Below are 25,898 nucleotides of genomic sequence, written 5' to 3'. Positions count from 1 at the left end.
CCACAAGCTCTGTAAAGACATACACACCTCTGACAGCTACAGTCATGTTACGCTGGCATTAGAAAAACAGTAGTTATACATGACTTATTTCAAAAGTAAGAGATGAAAAACTGAAAAAAATCCCAACAGCTGAAATGACAAAGTGGAAACTATTCCTCTCAATAACGACTAGACTTTTACAAGATTTTTATTCCTGAAAAGATAAACAGAGTGTCATGCAATTTGCTGCAGGTGAAACAAACAGGAAATAATATCTGGAAAAGCAGAGGTCTTGCACATGTCAAACAGGCACTGGAAGTCTTACAGAGCTATTCTGTAGGCAACAGCTTGCCCTAATACTCTCTACAAAATTCTGTCATCATTGTACCGTGGGTATCTATGACCAGTAGCTATTACTCTGCATGTCATTAAGGTTGTCATAGTTTAACAACACTGCATGCAGGTAAGTGTAATGAGCTCTGGAAAACTGCAAGACTAAAGGCCTTGCATTTAGGGGAAACAAAAAAAAAAAAAAAGCAATAATAAGTGATGTTGCTAACATTTAGACTGTGCTTTAATGCCTATTTCAGTTCTATCTGCATTTATTATAATAAACAGACAGCATTTATCTCCCAGCCTTTTTATAATACATAACTGAAGGCATTTTTGTAACTTGACAAAGAAGGACAATACTGAGCAGTACTTACCACTGTCATTGTCAGTCCTATCAAGACCTCAACTCATACGACTACATAAGACCCAACAGTTAAAATCCAAGAGAAGTAAGCTGTAAAGAAAATAATAACTTACAAACACATACCTATGATGGAATCCCTTCGAAAAACATCTCTGTCAAAAATATAAAACGACAGATGGCGAAAGGTCCGAGGAATTTCACAGTAAAAGTCTTCTCCATAGAAGGGGCTGGGTAAAAACAAAAACACAACCACAAACACATACACATAAACAAGAAAAAAGAAATTAGTGTTGGTATCCTGGAGGAGCCAGTGTCTTTATACTTCATACCCAGAACACCACCCTGGACTGTGACGGTCTTTCCCATGCATTAATGTGTGCACCTTCAAGCACTGTTCCACTTTGACTGTTCCCAACTATCTTAAATGCCCACAGAACAAGATTTCTTAATGTGAAAAAAAAAAAAAAAAAAAAAAAAAAAACACACACACACACAAAAAAAAAGATACTTTTTTTTAATCAGGAAAAAAAGTGTCCCTAAATAAAGAGGGCTGGGATTACATTATTTGTTAACACAGTGTCTTGAAGGGTGGAGAGAGGCCCCTGTTGCCACACTATGCTTACAATAGATCATTACGACAGAGATTACAAAAGCATACACATCAACAAGATGAGCAAAATATGTGGTTCACAGCATATATATATATTCTTAAATTTTATTTATTTATTAAATTATTTTGTTTATTTAAAGTAGAATGCCTACAGCCATTGCCTCTTTTCTCATCCCCTGCAAAGTTTCTTTCTTAAAGTCAGATTCAGACAACTGATGGTAACTACGCCTTGGAGCTGGCACAACGCTTGTTACCTGATAGTGCTGCATATCTGCCTATTTTTGCTTACTGGAATTGTATAGAATATGTTCTTTTACAGTAAGACCATATTTTTAAAAAATACTGTCTCAGCATGAAAAGCTCTTTAGAGACTTAAGGGGCTTTCTTTGGATCCTATCAATTTAAATGGAAAAAAAAACCCCAACTACCTCAGACACCTAACAGCAACCCTTTCAGTTTCTCTCTATCCAATTATATAGTTAAGGATTTCCTCCTAAGAACTATAAGCATATATCAACATTACTTATTCATTGACAGCTCTACCATTTTACACAGATTTTTCATTCCAAGTCACTCATGCTTCAGTAGATCTAAATGGGTGAAAGCAATTTGAGTCATATGGACAAATACAGCAAGCACTGCAGATGTAGACTTAAAAATAAATCTAATTCCAACAGGCCAAAAGCCAGCAGGTTTTTTTCTTCCCCCTTTAAACAGGGCCCTCCTTATTGTCTTGGCTAAGCACAAAAATGGGAGACAGAATCATGCTGTAGCTTTAATCGTTATGAAAGGCTTTTTATGATAGAAAGTCAGATATCCAAAAGTTATTAATAGTTCCTTGCATTAGCTTTCAATTTTTCAGGATTTTGTCAGGAGACGTCATTCCCTTGACTTCTTTCAGGATATTTACATCACCGTATACTTTTGCTTGTATTTCTGCCTACAGTCAAAATACACTCCCCCCAGAACTGTCACATTCCCTCAAGAGCTAACTGACAAATGTCACTCAAAACACACAGGCACTGCAAATTAGCTAACCACTCTGTGTTTGAAGGGAACATGCCACATTAATTTCATTAAGTCCAGAGACATCACTCAATACTCAGTAAAAACATTCTTTAAGTCACTATTCCACCAGCCAGGTGGAAGAACACGGATAAACAACGAAGCGCAAGGCATACCCACAGGTTAAACTTCCACCACTGAAACTGTTTCCCACTCCTTGAAATAAATGCATTCAGCCATAAGTTACACCAACCAGCATGAGCCCCACTCAATCATCCCTAGTGCAAAGGCAGGGGAGAAAATAACAGCTGGAAATGGCAGCTGGTTTGATTGTTTGTTCCAACTACCCCATCTGATTCAGCACCCTCAGTTATGTCCTCTTCACTCATTCTGCTCCAAGAGGTTTTATTTGGACTCGAGAATTCAACAGCCAATTCAGGCACAAAATACCGAGTCCTTTGGTACAAGCAGCTTCTACCAAACGGTGAACTACGTGACTGTCCCAGCAGCCATATTTCTGCTGGTAGCCCCAAGGGTCTCCTGTGCATATCACTTGGTGCAAGTTTGCACGCACAGGCTTAACCCAAGGGCCCTGCATAAATGCATAAACATAGCCCGAATATCTAGTGCTTTATACATGCAAAAACACTTGCATCGTTCAAGCCCTAATGCTCCATCCAGCCATAAAATTGTCCTTTCTACCGGAAGAACATGACAGATTAATTTACTCATTAATGACCTTAGAATGAAATTATACTTGATGAACTGTGGATTATATACCCAAATTCTCTATCAAGAATATGAGCAAAGCCTCAGTATACTGGAAAGAGTAGGGAAGAGACAACAGCTGGAGCCTTTGCAAAGTCCCTTATTAATGTTTGTCAGTGGTGGTGGTCAGAGGCAGAAGATAACTAAGTCCACACCACAGCAAAACAAACACGAGATTCAGAAAATCAGAGTGGTCAACAGGAAGCATCTAGCCTAATACATGGCATCAGAAAAAGACTGATTAACAGAAGAAATGCTGTGAAGGCTGACATAGCCATGCAGGGACCACATCTGGTCACTACTTTTTGGCAAAAGGCTTATTAGCGTGAGCAGCACCTGCTAGCTAGCACTCTTCACAGATACATCATTTGCGGCCGCTGCTGAGAAGAAGAAAAAAAAAAAAAAAAAAAAAAAAAAGCTTTGTTTTGCTCTTGGCTTTCCTTGTTCCAGATCTTGTACCCCTTGTAGATTCACAACCTCTCATCACTCGGGTAGCACCCCTGAGGTGCACTGTGTTCTTAATTAATAGAAGCAAGCAGATTTCCAACACAAATGCACTCGCTCTGTGCCAAATAATTAGCCAACAAAGTTTTAACTGTAAGGATATACATCAAGATAAATCTGATATCCTCCCGCCCCAGTCTTGTGTAGGTCTGCAGAAACAGTATCTTCTGAGAGGATCAGAAGCAACCACGCAAATGCTTCCAGCTTCCACTTAAATGTGTGCTTTTCTTCCATGTATCTCTTCAGAACAGTACTTGCTTTGTCTCCCACTCAGACCTGAAGAGCAGGAGGTCGCAGCAGTCAAACCCCATGATTTGTTTCCCAAGCTAACTTAACTTGAGCGTGAGCCCCAGGGCTCCAGAATGGCTTTTCCAAAAGAACAGCTAAATCTGGCCCTCAGTGCCCCCTCCTCTCTCCTAAAAGCCAGAATTAGTCTGATGGGGCTTCAGTGAGTACTTTTATTTTGACATAGCAATTAATAAAAAGCAGCAGCATCTGCCTACACAGCCCTCAGGAGTCTGACAAGATCCTCCAAAACAAATACTAGAGCTAGCCTGGCTGAAAACTCAGGAATCTTTCAGAACCAAGTGAGTTCAGATTCAGCTTCCAGGTTTTGAGTTAAGCTTTCCTGGTAGATTAACCAACTCTATGCTCAGGAGATATTTTAACCATTCGAAGAGGAGGAGAAATAACGAGGCCTCCCCTGCCCCAATCTTCCAACATGGGCTGCAGATCAGTATGGTCACAACAGAAGGGCATGGACAAGACCAGTGTTGTCATTATTTCAGTTTCTTCTGAACTTGAAACAAGTGACAGAATATAACTGCTGAAAGCAGTATCTCACATAGGACAGAGGACCCTCCACTGTAAATGCAATTCAGCTCTTTCCAAGCTGAATATAAAAGTGTTTTCAAACCCAGCTTCTTCAATAAAGACTACTAAATTTACAACAGTTTCCCTAATTTCTTTTTAGTTTTGCTATCGTAGCAATAAGAAAACCAGCAGTTCAGGCATCAGCTGCTACTTAATTATGAAATGAGTCTTGTTCCTAAGTCACTGTCTCTTGTTTTCCTGACCGGATTAGAAACTACAGAGACCTGTACCAATTTTTACAATTTTGCTCCAAGCTCTTGGGCACACAAAGGCCTGACTCTGTAGCCTTCTACTCCACACACCCTCACTTCACACCCCTTTCTCATCTCTTTTCCAGTACGTACCCGTCACCTTGCCATGCTCTGAAGGCAGGGAGCTCTACCTCAGCAGCTCTTTTCTCAGGAAGTGCGGGGCCCTCTTACCGCACAGCTTTTCTACAGCCCCTGCCACCAACACATACAGCAACCGATCCTCAGGGCACTTTCCTTAAGATGCTTCCACAACTGTCGTGACAGAAGAGACACACGCCACCAAAAAAAAGTCAAGCAAAAGCATAAAGAATAGCGCAATCAATTTGAATCTTCAGGCATACTCTCACCTCACCAAAAACTTGCTTGTTCTGAATGCTCACAGGAGCAGGACTACCAGGAAATCAAAACCAAAAAGTTCCCTCTAGGTATTGTTTCACTCACGTAGAGCCCTTCCCATTTCAAGGTACCTGTTTTTGAAAATCTTCTAAAGTGTGTTTTGGCAATGGATATTTTCAGGAGGAGACAGGAAGGAGAAGGGAAACAAGTTACTGTGTAGATCAAGTGGAAAGAAAGCAAATAAGGAAGAGAATCCTCATTTCAACCATGACGAATGGGAACTTCTTCCCCTAGAAAAGGTTCAAAATTTGTTCACTTTTACATGTTTTACTAAACTCCAGAGGCACACTTGCGACTTTAATTCCATACCTTCAGATATCTACTGAAATAATCACAAATAATATTAACAGAGAGGAAGAGACTTCATAAAATAAACCTCAGTGTAGAAACATTTATTTAGTTTCAGGCTGTGTTGCAAACCCTCATGCTTGTTTCTCAATACTTAGGATTTGCTAAAGCAGTTTTGTTTTTGTTTTGGCACCAGCACTTCAGCGAATGAAGTTGAAGAGTTGCATGATGAATAATAATGAAACCTCTCAAACCAGAATTCTTTGTGTATGGATTTTTTTTTTTTAAACTGCTTTTGTGATTGAAAGTAAGGACTATTAACATGCCACAGACAACTCCACATCCTCTGACTATTTTAAAACATTTAGAAATACTGGATTCATCCTGCTGCATGAATTGAAGACCAGAGTTCACATTGCCCTGTGAGCTGGAAGCAAAACCAGTCTGTACAAAGAAGTACACTTGTTTGTTTCTACCACTAAGCTTTTCCCTCTATTTGGCGAATACATTTTATACCATGCTTTGCAGCGTAAGTAAAGGGAGCGAAGCAAAGAAAAGATTTGGCAGAGGACACACAGCAGGAAGTATATGGCACACAAGGCAACATCTAAATCCAAACATACCACTTATGCCCACTGTCAGAGTGCAGGCTGTAGTCTTCCAGGCATCCATCAAGCCTAAGCAAGTTTTTCCTCCTGTCACTGTGCAGACACACCTAGATGGACAGTGCTGTGTTATAGCCACAACCACTCCTACTACAGAGAAAAAATAAAGCAATGTGCATTTTCTCAACCCTATGCTCAGAAGAGAGAGACAGACACACTAGCTATAGTTATCATCCTCACTTGACAGTTGCTGGTTTGGCTCAGCGAGGCTTACAGGGATTATGATAACTTTAAGCAGCAGCCGTTTGGCCCCTAGTCACCTCCTAAAATATTCTGTAAGATGACACACGCAAACAACAGAAGTCACATTACAGTTGCATTTAATTTTTTTTTTTAATCACTCAAAGCAGTCTACAACACCAACAATTGTTACTCACATGCGTGGCTTTTTGTGTGCATAAACGCTCCCATTCATGAACCCTGCCTTGAGTCTCAAGGCTCACTTCAATTCTGCTTCTTCCATTAAGTCTTGCTTCCCTTCCTGGCAGCCTTCCCAGCTGTATTACTTCCCTACACAACCACACAGACCTTGCCTTCAATAACACCCCTGACCAGGCTGAAGTTGTACCCATCCTCATCTTAGCCCTTTCCCTTAAAGGCTTGGGGTGTTTTCAGAATTGAAGTCTATCGAAACAAGGAATTCAAGCCATGGTTAAATGTAACTGAGTGTAGAAGACAGCTGGCCCTGGGGCAGACAGCACACCAAGGATTGAGCTGGGAGCACGCAGGAGAAAAAGCTACAGAACATGTAGACAGGAGAATATGCTACAGCATCCAGCTCAAGGCCTCTTTACTTAAGGTCTCCAGGCTGGAGAAAGCTCTTATTTCAAGGAGGTGAGCTCGTAACACAAGAATATGGAAGTAGCTCATGGATCTAACTCAGATGCAACAGCTAATTTTGGCGACACTCCAACTGAGGGAAACAACTTTGTGTTTAAAATTTGAGAAGTGGCCTGCATCCAAGATGTTATCGGAACAAGAGAGAAGTTTAGCTATGCAGCCACAAACTCCAAACACAGGAAAATAAAGGGTTTAAGCAAGCCTAAAATTTAAAAATAACAACATTAAATACAGCAGAACTACTTAAGAGAAAGTTCTGAGTGCTACTGATTGAACTTGTTACCTGATCTAATACTACAACAAAGACACAGCACCCTCTTGTTAAAGAGAACACAGCCTTAGCTATGAATTCACAGCACATTTCACCATGCACTCACACTGCATACTCTTAGTTCTCACTGCTACCTTCACTGCAGACTAGCGAGGAAAAAAAAAAAAGAAAAAAGAAAAAAAAAAAAAAAAAAAAAAAGACCAGGGGTAGGGAAAGCGCCTCTGGCTTCATTTGCCATTTCATTCAGGCTTTGATCACTATGTTTAGCATGTGAAAAATTCCTCAGTCAAATAGTGGAGAACTAAACAATCACAGACTCAAGACGCTTGGCTCACCTCTCTAAAGCACACACTATCGGCCATTCGATTCCTAACGTACAACAGTTTTTGCCTTTATTCATATCCTTGAAACAAATTTAGAGATGTCACATTCCTTCCATTCTTCACCTATGATTTGAGAAGCTGCCTTGATTTCCTGTTGCAGCTGACACTGCCCTTTAAGTGAATGGAAACATTTGAGGCAAACAGCAAAGGCAAAGTCCGTCTCAACGCCAACAAACCAAGGAAGTTTATCCTTAGGGAAGATCTGGAGCTAGGAACAAGTGCTGGATGATGGAGCCTGATGTTTAAAGCTACTCAGGGGGGAAGCTAAGTAATTGGTTCAGTAAAGGAAATTAATAGGCAAAATTCTTGTCAAGCTGTCTACTTGCAGCTCAGAACTAAAAAAAAGTTGTAGATCTGTGCATTTATAAAACCAGCAATTCTCATGTGTTCTGTAGGACATAAAATACATGGAGTCTCTTCACGTACATCTCCACTGGGTTATATGGAATGGATCCAATTCTATTCAGCGCCTTTGAGGATGATGGTAATATAAATATTGAACAACAAATACAAAACAGAGAAGCGTATTAAATCCTGGCTCTAACTGACCTCTTCTTCATATCTTATGACTTGCATGTGACCTTCTCAGAATTTACCAAAAGCTTGTGCCAAGGAGTTTATGAAAACAGCGCTGCTTGAAGAGTTCAAGATTCTCTTCCTGGGAACCTGGAAAGCTTGCTCTGACCAACCCATGTGTTCACTGTGCTTGTCCAAAGATCCCCAGAGAAGTGGGATTACTCCAAACTGCCCCACATAACAGTACTTTCACACTGTTCTGTGGTTTCATAGAAAGGCCTGCCCGTGTTATAACCCTTGACTTGTTTCAGTCAGATGCTACCAAGTTGTCCTCACAACAGCCCTCGACATCTTCCAACACATAGCAGCAGTGCCACCATTCAGTTTAACAGAAGCCAACAGAGGCTGAATGGCAGGAATGATTTAAGTTCCTGATTGTAATTTATGAGTCCCACCTGACTGCAGAACAGGAGTTAAGGTTCACCATGCTGGCTGTTGTTGAGAGGCAAACTTAGATAAAGGGCATCAGGCTCACAGAGATTCTCTTCAGAGCACTGGTAAGGGCACTGGACTGGGCAACAGGACGTGCTGGTTCAGTTCTTACAAGAGTTCTGAATGATTCATGCTTTGTTGATTTAAGAGGTTACTGCTCTCAGCTGTCTTCTCATGCGTCTGCCACAGCCTAATAAAAAGAATATCTGTTGCTGAAGATCAGGACAGAGCTCAGGAAGGTAACTTCTTGCACTGTCTCAGTATAAAACACAGGAGATCATGAGTCAGAGTCTGAGGCTCTGCCACAGACATCCCAAGCAAGCCAGAACTGGACATTCATACAAGTCCTTCTGGGAAGGAGAGATAACTGCTTCCTTTCTCTCATTTGCAAGTTCTGTTTAAGCTTTATGTGAAGAAAAGGACTGCCTGGAAAAACATACGTTTCTGTAGTGCTTAGTAGAAGCTTAATGAAGCTCAACCAAGTAAAAAGAAAAAAAAAAAAGCACTCCTTGAATTCCCAAGTACACAAGACAGTGTTTCAGCATGACTTTAATTATAAACCTTTTCACGCAAAGTCATTTTATACAGATATACTGGAAAAGATAGGCTTCTCCAGGACAAATCTGAATGAGAAGACATCATTTCAGAGTCTGTAGTGCTAGGACTCTATATGAAACACCTTTCAATTCAGACATTCACACAAAGCATCTCATTTTTGATAGACTACATGAAAATCATTTTTTAACTTACTGGAAGATGAGGGAGTTACCAGCATGAGTGAAAATATAGGTAACTCTTAAAACTTACTTCATAGCAAAACAGTCCTGTGTCAGCCATGCAGTGATAGGAAGCAGAAAATAGGCATGAACAACAGTGCAGAGCCAGTGTTCTCCCCTTCAAACTATAGTCAAAGGCTGTGTCACTCACTTCAATGCCAGCCACACAGATGCTCAGGTAGGATTCAGTTTTTTCAGTCACGCCTTGGCCCAGCTTCACATCCCATCTACTACCGCAGCAGTGATTCCTCAGAAAAAGGGACCCAACATGCGCTTCACCACTACATTGGCAAGCGCCTGGCAAAGCAGCACTGTACATGAAAGCAGGTATTTCTCTGCTGCATACAAATTACATGGGCCTTAGGGCACACAAGCCTTGCCTGCCCAATAATTCACGGTTACTAAATGGGTTGAATCAATTTACAAACAAGCACTAAAGAATGTAACAGCATGACTGGCTCCTCAGCTATGCACTCATCTCAGAGTCTTACAAAAAACAATAGGCGACTGCAGTACGGTCTGAAATCACTTGAAAAACATCTTCCTCTGGAAGCCTATGCACTTGTTTTAATAGATGTAAACACAGTCATAAAAGATTAAGTAGCTGTTTGAGTGTGCCTCACTAAATAAGAGCAACTCCTATTTAGAGATTGGGAAGACATCCCAGTTTCACCATTCACATCTTTGGAAATTTTGTTCCTATATGGATCAGTGCAAAATTCAGTTGATATCAGTGTCCATAAGTGGATATTCAGGGACTGAGAAGAAGGAAGTTTTCAAAAATAGTATTTGCAAATAGAAGCACAGAGTGGGGAAAAGGCAGACTACCACTGAAGATGGGAATTTACTGGAAGAAGAAACAACAACTGAGGAGATCATCATTAGTCAATGCATAGATCAAAGAAAACAGGACCGTGAAGGGATTTTGAGGGGTTATCTGGTCCACTGCTATTCCAAAGCAGGAAGATCCCCATATTTTGATTGTGATTGATTATATAGAACCTATTAAAAGCCTTCTGCAGTACAAATGGAAAAACCAACACAATGTACAGCAGTGCTTCAGAATCCTTAACAACAGGAAGATTTTTCTTCACAACAAACCTTCACCTAAACTGCCATCCCCACTGCAATTTAAGTCCGTTATTACTGGCAATATCCATACCGGACACAGAGCAATTCCCTCCCTCTGAAGCTTTTTTGAGGGGTTTGTTGCTCAGGGATATTTGTTTTTTGTTTTTTGGTTTTTAAAAAATACATATATACATATACATATGTATATATACATATATACATATATATGTACATATATACATAGCTACATTTACTCTCATCCCTCTTCTCTAGGCTGAACAATGGCAACCTTTTAACCTTTCCTCACTGGTTATGTTTTCCAGACCTCTGATCATTGTGTTGCTCTCCTCCGTATTTACCTCAATCAACAAAAAAAAAACTTGGCTCCACAGGAAACCACAAACCTTACAGTTCTGCACAGCCTCAATGTACCTCTTTAGCTTTACAAGGATATCTAAAGACAGATGGAATTTTTCCCACTGAAGGAACCACACTTGTTGCTTATTCCTACTACTAAGAGGTTGTTTTCTCAACAGAAAAATACTTTGATTAGTTCAAGGAAATTACATCAACTGTTCTCATACATTCCCACTCCCCACCTTCCACTTCCCTGTGAATCACTAATGATCATTCAGCAAAAAAAAAAAAAAAAAAAACCCCACTGTGCAACTTCCAGTTGTGAGCAGGAAGGCTACAGTTGGTTGACCTAGGAATGCACCTAAATTAGTTATAAAGTCTTTTTAGAGAAACAACTGGTTCAGGAACATTGCATGTCACTTATTACAATATATATATTATTTTTTAAATTACATGAGAACAACTGAAGTGACTTAAAGGAATAAATCCTGCTTCAGGCTACTCAGACTCACATTCTTAAATGCATTAGGTACTTCTCAGGGGTTGGGGGGTGAGGTCTAGAACTATTTCCCAAAGTAAGTTATTTGCAATAACAAGACAAATAGCACATTTTTAACTGCATTACTCAACTCTCACTCTTTTCCCAATTTATATTTTAAAATTAAAGTTAATAAACTTGACTGTTCTTTGCTGCTACTTTCCCTTCAACTCCAAAAAAAAGCCTCACTTGCCAGAGCATACATCTATGACCAGCCTTGTTCCCTTTATTTTTTTTATGTTTGGGGATTTCCAGGAGAAAGCATTTTAACTTTTGCTACATGCTTCTTATTCTGTTTCATTCTACATTCAGCTTCTACAATCTCACAGGAAGCGTCCAAGATAATCAGTCAGGCATTTTGTGTTCAAACCTCTCCTTTCAGTTGCAGCCTCATGACAGGGAGAGGAAAAAAAAAAAAAAACCACCAACACACCACCCAAAACAACAAAAAAACCAAAACCGCTAATTCCACCCATTAGAGTAGCTAGACCAATGCAACATTCTAAGTATAGACAGACATGAAATGGAGTTCAGTGCTCCCTTATAAGTTGAGATCTTAAAAGCCTAGGGAAGTTCAAAACAAACATTGCAGAAAGAAAGGAACACTGGCTGTACTTTCTTACGTAAACAGTTAATATGGCTTGCCTCAGTGAAGACATTTGCCCATATATACAGACAAGAATCATTACATTAATAATTCTACCACTAGTTTTCTTGAAATTGGAAGAAGGATCATATTCATACTCCCTCCCTCCAAAAAAAGTATCTATGGAACATTAAACATAGTAAGCAGAGAGTGAGAAGAGTTAATAGAACATGTATATATTTCTTTGTTACCATAATGACTTCTCCACTATTTTGGTCCTGAAAACCTCCTCCTGGTCCAGGTTTACAGTACAGTAGCAATCTCTCATCTTGTTTGGCCCCGGATATGTAGGAAGATTTTTGGCTTCACCTAAAGAAAAGAAAGAAAAACCCCAGGACTACATATTAAAACGTTATCCACAAATTAGCAATCTGTCAACTAATGCAGCATCAGCAACACAGCTAAAGCAAAGTATTACATTGTACTTTTCTTCCCAAATGTTAAGTCTCTATTAAACTTAGCAGCAGTATCCTGTTTCCAAGGCAGCAGCTCCTGACAGTCACTGAGGTAAGAGCTCAGTGGTAGCCAGCAACAACTCAACAGTTTGTCGCGTCCGATTTATTTGCATGTATTTGGGTGCACACTGTTCTTTCCAAATTTGTGTTTAGGTTTTGATTAGTCCTCCCATAAGATACCAGGAACACGATACAATACGGCAATAAAGCTTTCTGATACAACCCACTGATTTTACCCTAAAGGCATTACCAGAACACAGCAAATGAGGACTGACCCCCAGCTCCACCACTCTCCACAAATGTGGAGATGGAAAACAGTCACTTTAGTCACAGCCAACACCCTTACATCACATATTTAACTTCAGAGCAATATGATGAAGTAATTAGCACTTGTGAAGCTACCTAAGGTCTTCGCACAAAGGTACCATGCAAGTAATGAATATTGCAACAAGAAACATGGAGGTTTTTGTTTGTTTTGGCGTTGTTTTTTTTTTTTTTTCTTTTGTTAAATATAGGATACAAACCCTACAAGATTGATGAACTAAAGGAAACCAAGAGATTACAAAACATAAGAGTACAAAACAAGAGTAAAACCACAGCTTTCCTCTCTATGTATCCATTAATAACTGAAGCTGAGCACTACATTTCCTCGGCAGTCTGATAAAATCAAAACTCTCAGCAGGAAACTGAGTAATGCTCCTCATGGCTTTGCTTGTGCACCTTAGCTCTACGTGAATGAGTGATTTCATTCTAAAGACGAAACATAGAACTCTCTAAGAATGACTAAATTTAAGTCTACCATTCACGTGGCCTTATTTATTTTCATTCTTCCAGCACTCAGAGATTATTAACATGTACTATGGGAACTAGATTCTTCTCTCCTGGCAAAAATACAAGGAATAACAAAAATAAAAATAACTCTAAAATTAAAATTTTTAAAAATAATAAATAAAAAAAAACTTTAAAAACCTTAAATAAAACATTTCTAAAATGCACAGACGAAGGGAACACAGGTTTGTTTGCCAGTAGAGAAGGGAACTCTAAATGACAGCAACAAATATAACTTTTTATCGGATGTCTGCAGCTCAAGTGCATTTCACTAGACACATGCCTTTCCCAGTCTCCAGTTCCCAAATAACTTTACACTATTAACAGAACTATCTTGCTTCTTTCAACCCTGTCTTCAATAAAGACATACTTTCTCCTTTCTGCAAACTTGTCCAACAGCGCTCTGATGCATGTAAATACTGAAGTAGTACAGCAAGGAAAGACTAAGCCAACCTGCGCCCTCAGCTTTAAAGGAAAAGCATAAAGTGACACAGAATTCCATGTTTTCCTGCCTGGGCTCTCTTTCTGGCATACAGTTTACACACTTCTGCTGACCGACTCATGTTGTGCCTTTAGAAACGCCACACATCCATACTCCTCACAAACAGCCCATGTGTGGGTGAAGGTACATGTGTACATTTTCTGCAGTTCACCATAGAACATATAAAGAGGCACTGAAAACAGGCATGAAAACACAGTTTCAGACAGTCACGCCTCACTTCAGAGTTCTTCTAAGTAAGTCTGCTCTCTCAGCTCAGCTGATGCAACTTGATAGCATTCGTCCCACCTCCTTCAGCATTGTGAGACACTGTATTAAAAAAAGCTGTCTCCACTGTAATTCGAAGGTGTGACTGGAACATCTGTTGGCAATGCCCTATGTGGCTTTAAACTAAGCTGACGTGTTAGCAATAGTTTAACTGCAGCAGCTCTAGCCAAAAATACACTGAGTATTACTGATGACTTGCTCAGCCTGCACTGAAGTCTGTTCTTCCACAGTAAACCTCCAACTTTTACTCTTATTAGCCTGAGTTCAAGCAAGTTATAAATCAAACGCACTAGCCCCACACAAACGGAGGTCTCTGAGTTTGTCTCCTCTGCCCAAGTCCCGAGCATCCACATTTCTCTCATCTACTCTCACAATGAAGTCACGTGAAGCCGGCCTCTTTTCTGGATGACTGGGTAAAGTTCCCCAGAGAGAGTGAGCGTGTGTGTCAACAGGAAGCGTTTCAATAGCGGAACGATAAGGAAGTCTTCCTCTGGGGCTGGCACACTATTCTCACGGTTCTTCCAAGAGAACGGGACAAAACTTTTCAAGCTCAAAGTTAAATCGAAAAAATCTGCCGTTTCCCTTTTTCTGCACCCTTCCACTTCCTACTTTCAACACGAATGTACACACACAAAACCAATTCTGGATTTTGTGATCTCAATTTCCAGTTTTCCAAAGTGCACAACATTCACTTAATCGTTTAAAGTTAATACTTAGTCCTGTCAGAGCACTCCATGAACTGTATTTTGAAAACTCAGTTCTCCTCTTGGTTAAAAGACTTACAGTAGAAAAAGCCCACAACAATGAAGGCTAAATGCAACGCAACGGAAAATGCCACTGAGCATCACTAGAAAGTGACTGCCTCCGCAGTCCATACAGCAAATTAAAGCCCACCACCACAATATCAGAAAGTGGGGCACAGAGAGAAGATAGAGGGAGAATACATTTTAGAGTAATTTCTTTCTTCAAACTGGAAAAAAGCCCTGAAAAAAAACACTGAGAATAGAACAAGGGATTAATTGACCAACCCAATATATTAATCATGTTATTGACTTGAGTAGCTTAAAAAAAAAAAAAAAAAAAAAAAACCACAAAAACCAAAACAGTTTCTTCCCAATGCTGCCAGCAGCCAATGGCTGTTCAGATTCCTCTAGCACTGAGCAGTTGAGAAAGAAAAATTTGTCAAGCTTTCAAGCATAGCTAAAGACTCAGCTCTCTAGCCAGACATTTTATGTCAACAAATGCGCTCTGTTAGAGCTTCAGTTGCTCTTCAGATTCCTCCAAGACAAAAACATTCCCTCTGTGGCACTGTTTTGCCATCTACAATGAAGCTGAACAATTTGCTCAGTATTTTTCTGCTTCTGCTACTATTGAATTTTTTTTTTTTTTTTAAAAAAAAGCAAGCTCAGAATATTTGATACAGTCATGCACCATTTCTGTATTTTCAACAACCAGAGCTGATGAGATAATTTAATTTGGGCAAGAACTTAATTGTTAATTGTTTAATCTATGTGTATAAAAGAGGCATCTTCATTAGTTGTATCTTCAAGAGGCAACCCTGCTTCCCCCCCCCCTTCCTTCATATTTGTGAAGTACCTGTATGCTAGAGGATTTGGAGAGGGCTTGCAGACAAAAGGTCAATACACTCACCTCTTTAAAACCTTCAGTTTTCCACTTCCGCTAAGAAAAAAAACAGAATGTTTCCTAAGATGTCTACGACCTTGACAATTTAAAATACACAAGCACTTTGTTTTGGAGCATAAGGCTTCCACTTGGAGCCAGAGTGGCAGAATAATCAGTTCAAATATTGCAATAGCTTTTCTCTCTATCCCCGCACTTCTAATAGGCACGGTCCTAATTTAACTGTGTGATGCGCTCAAATTAGCACTAAGTACTTAAACCTTGCAAAGCTAATTTTAGCTATGGAAAAGATATCATTAGGTATTTTGGACAAGTCTTAAAAAATAGACTACACAATTCTGAATACCTCACTGACTTGCCATCTTCTCCTCATGGATACTGGGTTACTACAGTTTAAAAATGGACCACTGTGGCAGCACAGGCAGCCTAGCCTGAGCTAGGCAGAGGGAACACAACAGGCTGGAAAAAGAGGAAAGGAAAATTCAAAACCATATTCATCTTCCTTGTTCCTTCCAATGTTACACATTCTAGCCCTGCTAAGAGACTGGCAATAATAAGGAAGAAAGAAAAAAAAAAAAAAAAAAAGGGCTCTCCTGCATGTATGGCAGAGAACAGCACTGCTTAGATGCCTGGGAGCATAACTGGTAAAAACAAGAAAAACTTCGAAGATGTTTCTAGGAACAAACAAATATATACATACGCACATTCATTTCCCTAAGGTTTTGCCACCTTAAGTTTTTTTGAAGCATCTGGTACTTTTATTTGAATTTAGATACTTGGCATTGTGTCATCTTTGGTTTTGACATATTTCCCCAGGTGCAACTTTCTGAGAAGCACAGAATGCACAACAGCCAGGCATTATTTCTGCCTTTTGGAACAAAATTTGCTGCTCCTGTGCTTCTAAATATTGGGTCACCAGCACACATCTGCCAATCTAAGCGCATTAAGGAAGACTTTGTAATGTGTCAACAAATTTAGTCTGCTGTCTCCTATCAGCAACTATTTGTTTTTATCAAGATGGCACGGGAGAATCATTTCTCAACCTATTTCAGAAAACAAACAAGCAAACAAAAACCTGCCCCCGAAACATAAGCCAAATAAAAGCAGCTGAGGTTTCAGCGCCGCAGTATTTGAATTCAGGGAGCATGCTGAAAGACTTGAGTACAGAAACAAAATACCTAAAATCTGAAAAGGGCAACGCATCCAAACCAACAACAATCCACTTTGTTTCTGTCATATTCAGAAAAGCATTCTTCAAAGAAGCTCGTAGGCAAGTATGTCAAGAACAAAAGCAGAGCAGTGATGTACGCCAGGAATGGAAAGCTTCTCCTCTTCTCCCTTAAGCTCTCTACACCAGTACAGATGCTGGAATCTGAAAAAATTATCTCAAGCACTCCTTTCAAGTTTTCTTTCTTCTGAAAAAGCATTATTCCTTCAACATCCGTAGATCAAGCAAAAACAGAAAAAGGAAAATGTACACACTCAGAGCTCTGATTCGCTATCACAACTTATGCTTAAAAAGCTCTTCATACACAAAACTCAGCATCTATGTAAAATATTAGGATGTCAGCAACTTTATAACCAATACTTAAAGTAATTTTAATTAAAATAGAAATATAATACCACTCAATGTTGATTAAAACATGCAAAAATTCCTAGAAACACATTAACTTTTGTCCTTGAATTTAAACTGAATGAAAACACTTGCATTGATGTTGAATGCTGAGAAAGCAGTTCACTCTTTTGCAAGGTGTGCTTTAGGGGTCAGGTGAGGATAAGGGGGGGTACGACTGCAATATATCAAGAGGGATAGATTGAGAAAATAATATTTTTTACTATTTAAATGGTCATAGCTAGAAAACTTCTATTCACATTAGAAAGCAACTTTGTTACTAAAGAACCAATGTGATAATTATGTGAAATTAATGTTTGAAAGTAAAATATATAGTTACATGTGTATGTAATTCATACACATAGATATACTGTGTGTACCTCTCAGAGCAGAAAGTTTCAATTCATTTTTGCCTTTCGAAATATGAAAAAGCAACAATTTTTTTTTAAAAAGTCAAGTTCTAAGAACCAGTGTGCCCAGTGTGTGACTATGGAATTATGCAAGTAGCTTAGTATTTTTGTGTACATTTACAGTAACCTAAAAACAATAAATGCTTTTTAGGCAATATATGCCTAGTGTCAAAAATGTTTTCTCCCATCCACCTATGTATATAGGTCACATAGTCTGAAAAGAAGAGAAATACATGAAATTCTTAAATATCTAATCAAGAAATGGGTCGGGGTAATCCCAAGCACAAACACAAACTGGGTACAGAATGGATTGATAGCAGCTCTGAGGAGAAGGACTTGGGGGTACTGGTAGATGAGAAACTCAACACGAGTCAGCAATGTGTTCCTGCAGCCCAGAAGGCCAACCGCATCCTGGGCTGCATCGAGAGGAGCGTGGCCAGCAGGTTGAGGGAGGTGATTCTGCCCCTCTACTCTGCCCTGGTGAGGCCCCACCTGGAGTACTGCGTCCAGCTCTGGAACCTCCAACAGAAAAAGGACGTGGACCTGTTGGAGAGGGTCCAGAGGAGGGCCACAAAGATGATCAGAGGGCTGGAGCACCTCTCCTATGAGGACAGGCTGAGAGAGTTGGGGCTGTTCAGCCTGGAGAAGCAGAGGCTCCAGGGAGACATCACAGCGGCCTTCCAATACACCTCAAGGAGGCCTACAGGAAAGCTGGGGAGAAACTCTTTAGCAGGGCCTGTTGTGATAGGACGAGGGGTAATGGTTTTAAAACAGAGGGAGGTAGATTTGGACTGGATATAAGGAAGAAATTTTTTACAATGAGGTTGATGAAACACTGGCGCAGGTTGCCCAGAGAGGTGGTGGATGCCCCATCCCTGGAAACATTCAAGGCCAGGCTGGACGGGGCTCTAAGCAACCTGATCCAGTTGGAGATGTCCCTGCTTCTTGCAGGGGGGTTGGACTAGATGTCCTTTGAATGTCCCTTCCAACCCAAACCATTCTATGATGCAATGAAGAAAACCGATACATTAAAAAAGAGATTTATTAAAATAGATGTGGCTAGAAACACTATTTGTCCAACAATCTCTCTTTGCTGTAACCATAAGTATATACGTGTGCGCACACACACACTTTGCTCTCATGGAGAGACAGATTGCATTAGATTTCTAAACTAGGTCAAAAATAGCCATCTGTGAACAGATTTTGATGATCTGGAAAATGAGATTTTTAGATGAACTGTTCTTAATCTAAGCCCTTGCCTGCTACCTCTTTCCACGTGAAATGATCATCACGTTAGAAGACTCCGGGAAAGCATTTCCTCAACAAAACAATACGAGCGGCCTGGACCTTAGCAACAACCCCAGAGCAACTTGATACCACAGCTAGCGCTGCTTCAGCAAGTGATCAGCAAGGAAACAAAGCACACTACATCCGTTACAACTTTCTTTTCTAGAAAAGAGCATCACATTAAAACCCTCTTGGCTTTGGGGCAATAAGCAGCATCAACCAAAAGTCCTTTGGCACTGAACTGAAGACCATCATCAGCTGATAACTCTGTCAAAAACTATTTATACCTACTTAGAAGTAGGACTTATAATGGAGTTTTACTGCCTTCACAGCCTAGTGACAGGAACATCTCCACCCATTAAAATCCCTTCTGCACAATCCTGTTCACCAGTGCACATGGTGCCACACCACTGCACTACCATCCTTTCCCCTCACGTGACTGAACTTATTCTATACCAGTTTGGAACCTTCTTACATGCCTTCCTCTGCTCTGAAACCTGTTCTGGGACAGCAAACAACAGGCCTTTCTATCAGCTCTACCAATAGCTAAGCCCAATTAGCTACAGCCCCCATGGTGGACAGACTCAAATCTATCACTCAGCATGGCTGGCAGCCGAATTCCTTCTTTCCTATAAGCATGTGAACAGACATTCCAGTTCTCCTTTTGCAACCCTGAAGGTCCAACAAACCATCCAAATACCTTGCCTTTACCGTTCTGGGTATAACAGAAGCAGCCGAGGATATTTTCATTGGAGGGCAATGAGAAGCTGCAGGCTGACAGCCTGACTTTTCTTGTAAGAGGCAATAACACGAGGAGGCTCAAAAGATCTTGTCATGATCTCAAGTACTTAAGTGCTCACAGCACAAGGGCTGTTAATTAAATCCTAGGGCTGAGAGGAAAAAGTCTATATAGCAAGTTCCACGAGAGCTGCTTGCAAAATTAAGATTTTAGTTCGTACAAGAGGAGAAGCATAGTTCCCCTCAACTCATTAATATAACTGGTTGCATGCTATTTGCCAATATTGTGGTCTGACAGCAGGAATCAGGTTTCTCCAAGGATTCCCTTAGGATGGTAACTTAATCCCACAAAAAATTAAAAAAAAAATTGCACAGTCCAGCTGCTTTTTAACAAGATTGAAGCTATTTTGTGTAAAAAGACACTTTGAAGAAATCATTTTAAAGCAGGATACTACCAGGAAAAAGGTGTCCTCAAGGAGTTTTCATTCAAATTCAGTTTTCCTGTGGCACTCTGGGGTTAGCATTCCAACTTTCTTTGATGTGACTTCATTGTATTTCTGCAGAAAAACTGATGAGTTAACCAAACTGCCTCTTTATCTGTGTTCATACAATGTTAGACTCAGCTCCTCATGTACTACTTTTCAATCCAGCTTATATTTTGAAGATGATACTTTGCATCAAGATACATCTCATGCAGCTTCCCAGCTGCATTTGATAGGGGCTCTTGAGGTTTTTCCTTCCAGGTTCAGTGAAGTAGGGACTGGATATAGGTTGTTCTGTGCCTCTGAATTGTGAGCTTTGTTTAGGCTGGTGGCTTGTACAGTTTTCTGTAGTTTTTGGTTTTATTCGAGGTGGGATTAGGGGGTGGTGTTCGGTTTGGGTTTTGGTTGTGTTTGGTTGTTGGCATTGTTTTTCAAAAAAAATAAAATCAGCTTCCTGAAATTATAGACGACCTTCTCTCAGCAAAGTTTAAGTCACTGAACATCTGTGGTGGGAGGCCATGAGGGAGAGGATTCAGGCTGCAGGAGGGACTGAGTGGCCAGGTGGAACTCACGTTAAACAAGCTGTTCCATCATGGAGCTGTGCTGGGCAAACAGTGAGCAACTTCAGCTATTTTTTAGACTAAAAGTATGAGACAGGAAATACAAGCAAGTGATTTACAGCATTAAACAAGACGTGGCCAAAAGCCCACAACAATTCAGCCGCTCCTTTTTGAGAGTTTTTGTGCTTTAGGATAATTTAAGATAGTTGCTCTATAGCAAAGAGTCTAGCCATTGCTGAAGAACAAAAGTAATGTTCTCAAAAACATCAGCAAAAGCAAAAAGTTTCTGTGAAAATATTTATCTATTTTTACCTGCCTTCTTTTATATTACTCACATACAAAACCAGAACCCAGGTGGCCCCTCCTCCGTAAAGACCATTTTTTATCTACGTACTTTTTTTTTTTTCCTTTTTTTTTTTTTTTTGAGTAGATCAAAAAGCTATAGGTGTGTGAAAACAAAACACAAACAATGAAGAAAGAATGATGCCCTCTCTCTTCCAGGACATTAATCACTTCTATAACAAGCGACACTAAAAACTTTTACAGTAACATTAAAACTGCCAAAGATTATGTTTTGCTTAGATTAAAAGCTAGTAACAAAAGGAGTGATTGCTGAAAAGTTGAAACTTTACCAGCAATGTTAAGAAATCTGCTTCCTCTCATGATTCTCTTGTCCACAATTACTCTTGCTTTAGAATTACTGATTTAGAAATATCTTCACTAACCACAGTTTCACAGGATCAAGTTTAGATCAAGTTCAGTTTAGCCTTTTAGCCCCACAGTGTTCAAAACTAAAATAAAAAAAACTTAGCTATTGAGAAACGGGGTGACTCAGAGCACAGCAGTTCAAGGCAATCTTGAAAACCACCTAAGATTTAGGAATGAACTGAGCAAAGAGTGTCTTCCTCCATATTCAGAACACTCTTCCCACCAAAAAATTAATCATTGTGAGGGAAAGAAAAAGGTTTTAAAATCTCCCCTCTTTGCTTTACTTTAGCCTTTCTTCAAAAACAGTAAATGTACTATCCTACAAGATCAAATTCATTTTTCCATGTAAAGATTCAAAATCGGAAACATCCACCTTCAAACTTGCAGTAATCAGGAGCTTCCCTTAAACCCAGTAACGGGCAAGACAACAAGCACTTCAAACTGGACATGGTCTCAGTATTTCATTAGTCCACATACTCCTCGTGTTCCTTCACACACGGAGCATCATACATACTAAGGAACAAGTAAATTCTTTATTTTAAGAAAAGTGTGATCATAACCACTTCTCAGACTACGTGCTTATAGATGGGTTTTGCATGAAAACATTAATTTAAGGAGACTCATAACTTTCTAGTTGCAGTCTTAGACAGTTGACATACAACAGTAACAGTACATACAACATTAGCTCATCTCTTAGTATTTTCAGATGCAAATTTGGCATTATTACATATACATTATTTGTTTATTTAAACAATCAGTGTTCTCCCCGGGTTCTTGTGAGGAATATTCCTTCCCCCCCTCCAGTTAGTGCTTGTTCAACATCCTGTGCCATTAAAATGGTCCTTTAACAGAGCGAATAGCAGTCAGACTGCTCCACTAACAGGCTCGGCTATATTGGACAAGCTGTATTTCCACCCTCCCAAGGCACCTTTGCTGAGTCAAAAGGCAACCAAAGATTTCTTCACAAGGAGAAAGAGGAGATTATGATGTTAGAGGAACATACTGATGACCAGAAACAGTGTTTAGCAGAAGTTTTAAGAGCATCCTAAAATATTTTCAGACTTGTTTACAACAGAGTAACAAAGGAACAGTTAGCTAGTATGTGTGACAGGGAATGCAAAGAAGTACTGAAGAAATAAAGAACATTTTGGATTTAAATAGGCCACTTCATTCCGGAGTGAAGGGGGGAAAAAAAAAAAAAACAAACAAATAAAAACCGTTAAAGTTGTTTCTTTCAGTTTCATACCCATTGAAAGGATTAAGTTTATTTGCTTACGAGTTACAGCATAATAGTAATAGTAATGTTTCTCCTTTCCCAACAGGGTCCATTCATCACAGTGCTAAAGTTCATGCTAAAGTCTAAAATATCTGCATATGAACAGACTCAAGCTTAAGTCTTTTGAAAGTTTCTGCGTTGCAAACTGACAATGTACCAGATGACGTTTAAATATGAACTGTAAAATTCTAGCTACAAATCTAAGGCAGTATATGGGACTGAGGGACCAGTGTTGAGCAAAACAAACTAAAACACAAGTGAGAAATTCCCCATCCAAGTTCCCAGGCTCCTGAGCGGCGGCAGACGGGGGGGGGGGAAGAATCTTTCAAGCAAATGAAGTTCACACGCACAAAGGAACACCTAAGCATTCACTTGTTCTTGCATGACCTGAAGTCACAGGGTGAGGTCCTCATCTCACAGTATACAAGCCAATTCACTTCGGCTAAAGCTTTAATCCAACATAATTATCCCTGCACCAAAGCAGCAGCTGCCAAAATACAGGGTCATGTTGTCTTCCAGAGGAAGCCAATGCAGCAGGAGCAAGCGAACTTAAAAGAAGCACAAGTCTCTTATTACAGAAATGGGAGCAAGATTCAAAAATAAATTTTGTAGGTAGACATCCAGAGGCTGAGCATTTTTCAAAACTGCCAACGATCTTTGGAAGCTGGGCATTCCCTATGAGCTGCTCATCCACACCCACAAAGTTCATCCAAAGTTGAATTTTTAATATATCTGTTTAGACACTACATGCATCTGTCTCACATAGAATGAAAGGAAAACTAACAATCTGAACTAATACTTTAACAGCTGTGAGTGTCTGATATCTGTAAGAATTGGCTGAAAATTGAAGGCAGAACAAGACCACCACAGAAAACTTCACAAAAAAAAAAAAACCCCACTGTTTGAACTTTCTACAGATCATCTCATTTTCTAACCCACTGGTCTGCACCTTCACCTACTTCATGAGCATTTTCCTATCAAAACACTGTTAACTTACCAGATGGAAAATAATGCTGTTCAAAAGAGCCAGAATCAAAGTTTAATGTGGAACATTAATTCATTTTTCCTTCTACTCAGGCTGTCATCTATGAACTATGACAGTGTTTATAACCATTTATTTCAGCAACTTCCAATCCTCCACCCTGTCAAAACCCTGACACTCTCTCAGGCACAAACCAGACATTGCTCCCAGGGATATTAATGTAATTCAACATTCTGTACAATTTAGGTGCCTGCATTACCATCCACTGTCCACAGAGACTACTGAATAAGAGGATTCAGGCCACAAACATAACTGCTTTTCTGGATCATAATTTGACAGAGTTCCTCTTGCTGTCCTTTGACTAGACAGGGAGCCTAGCCAGCCAACGTCAGTGTCCAGGTTAAGTGCTTACAATTTTTCCCTCTCTCTTCCTACTTCTGATCTATTCACCTCATATTTTCTGCGCAGCTAGTCTTCCAGGCTGCTATTCCCACAATGAACCATCACCCGTAAAGTCTTCTAGTATCAAGACAATTAACTTCAAGAGCCTTTGTAACAACATATCGCACAATAGGGACTGGAAACTCTGCCCTTGTCTTAACGTTGTTTGAAACCTCCATCAGATCTTGACTCCACCAAACATTTCCAGGTACAGGTAATTCTGCAAGGAGAGTTTCTGCCCCAAATACTTCAAGTTTGATTAAATTATTATGATAACGAGGCCATATGTGTTAATAATTTTTGTTATTGACACATTTATAAAAAAAATTGTACACATGTTTCACAAAGCTCAAGCTGCTACCACACCTGCAATGTAGTTTTTGTTCCTAACAGCATAATGAAGGAAGCCCAAGTTTAAGCTAGATGTACTTCAACACACTGAACTACTTTAAATTTACCTGCCTTATAGCTAATTCCTTGCTAGTACCAAAAGTCCTGAATTTAATATGCTAATTTCAGTGGGACTCCAATAATATAATAGTTACCATGACTATAAAACATTTTTCAGTATAATGGTGCTGCTTGAACTCAAGCTGGGTGGGGGGGAAGCACATAACTGGTAAGCAAAGCATCAACCTGCGGGGCAATTTATTTTTTCAACAAGATTTCAAACAGTGACTAATCGCCCTGAGAGGAGGAACATCACATGAATCTTGGCCTGAGGAACAAACCTCACCAAGAAAGAATGACTCATTGTGCAGGCAATGTGATGAGAACCAAATGCTACATTATCCAACTTCAGTAACTACAGGAAAAGAAATAACATTTACTTCTTCACTCCTCAGCACTGAGTATAGATAATACAGGCACAATAGTGCGGATAAACAAGCAAGAAGAGGTTGAGCACAGTCATTTATTTGTAAGCAGTGATCAAAACCACAGAGTTCAGAAGTTAGTGTAGCTGTGTGCACCTAAAACACATCACTGGGCAGCTGAGATTTTGAGATCTCATCACAGCAGCTGAGATTTTGAAGAAACATCCAAGCCAAAAACATAGTACTCCCCTGTAATTTCTAGAAATGCTCCTATGATTAAAATCCCTATTTACAGGGAAATGTAGAACTTTGAATGAAGTGTCTGCAATCCAGCTGTTGATTTTTTATGCAAAGTATAAACCAGAGTATTAGAAGTGGAAAGTTACCTACTTTCCCTTTCTAAACTATGCAAAATGTTAATATAATGAAACTCAATCAATGTCAGTTTTCTTTTATTCTTCTAGTTTCAGTTTACAAGTTAGTCATATCAGCTGCAGAAGAGGGGGTGAGCAAGACACACTGTCTGCAAAAGCGTTCTGCAAATGTTAAATATCTTTGTCACTACTTGTGACAAGGCAGAATTCATTTACCTATGCAGGAGTGAGGGAATTAAAAAAACGTGAACAAGAGGGACAACTGGCAACTGCTCTGAAATACATTCAGAGAGTTTTATTTTTATAAGCGTGTTCAGTTCCACAAATCTAACACAGCACAAACCTGCTCTGACCGCTTCAGTAGCGGACATCCAACTGCCGTGAGAGCTGTACAAATGCCTAAGGCACTCTCTTTCTTGAAATGCTTAAGCCTACACACACATTCATACACGATAAGGGAGGATTAAGCTTTAAAAAGGGAAGGACAGGTGAAGGCTATTTTGACAGGATGGAGGTATAAAGGCACAGCATTCCCAAAGATAATGCAGTACAAAATATAGATAGAAATGTGATGTTAATCTTAATTAAGTAGTCTGA

At 39.7% G+C, this 25,898-nt stretch overlaps 1 protein-coding gene across 1 annotated transcript in view; it reads right to left on the bottom strand.

The window, feature by feature from the left end:
- Positions 1–25,898, bottom strand: part of RASA3 (RAS p21 protein activator 3) — a 132,120-nt gene that overhangs the window by 81,938 nt on the left and 24,284 nt on the right. Inside the window, exons 2-3 of the mRNA XM_086770058.1 lie at positions 12,118–12,235; positions 800–903 (exon numbers count right to left, since the gene is read on the bottom strand). Coding sequence (XP_086626184.1) covers positions 800–903; positions 12,118–12,235 — 222 coding nt within the window. The remainder of the gene's footprint in view (positions 1–799; positions 904–12,117; positions 12,236–25,898) is intronic.

Source organism: Chlamydotis macqueenii, chromosome 1 (assembly GCF_036417535.1).
Source record: "Chlamydotis macqueenii isolate bChlMac1 chromosome 1, bChlMac1.mat, whole genome shotgun sequence".
Lineage (NCBI taxonomy): Eukaryota > Metazoa > Chordata > Aves > Otidiformes > Otididae > Chlamydotis > Chlamydotis macqueenii.
The sequence above is the reverse complement of the archived record's forward strand: the minus strand, read 5'-3'. Positions and strand labels throughout refer to the sequence as shown.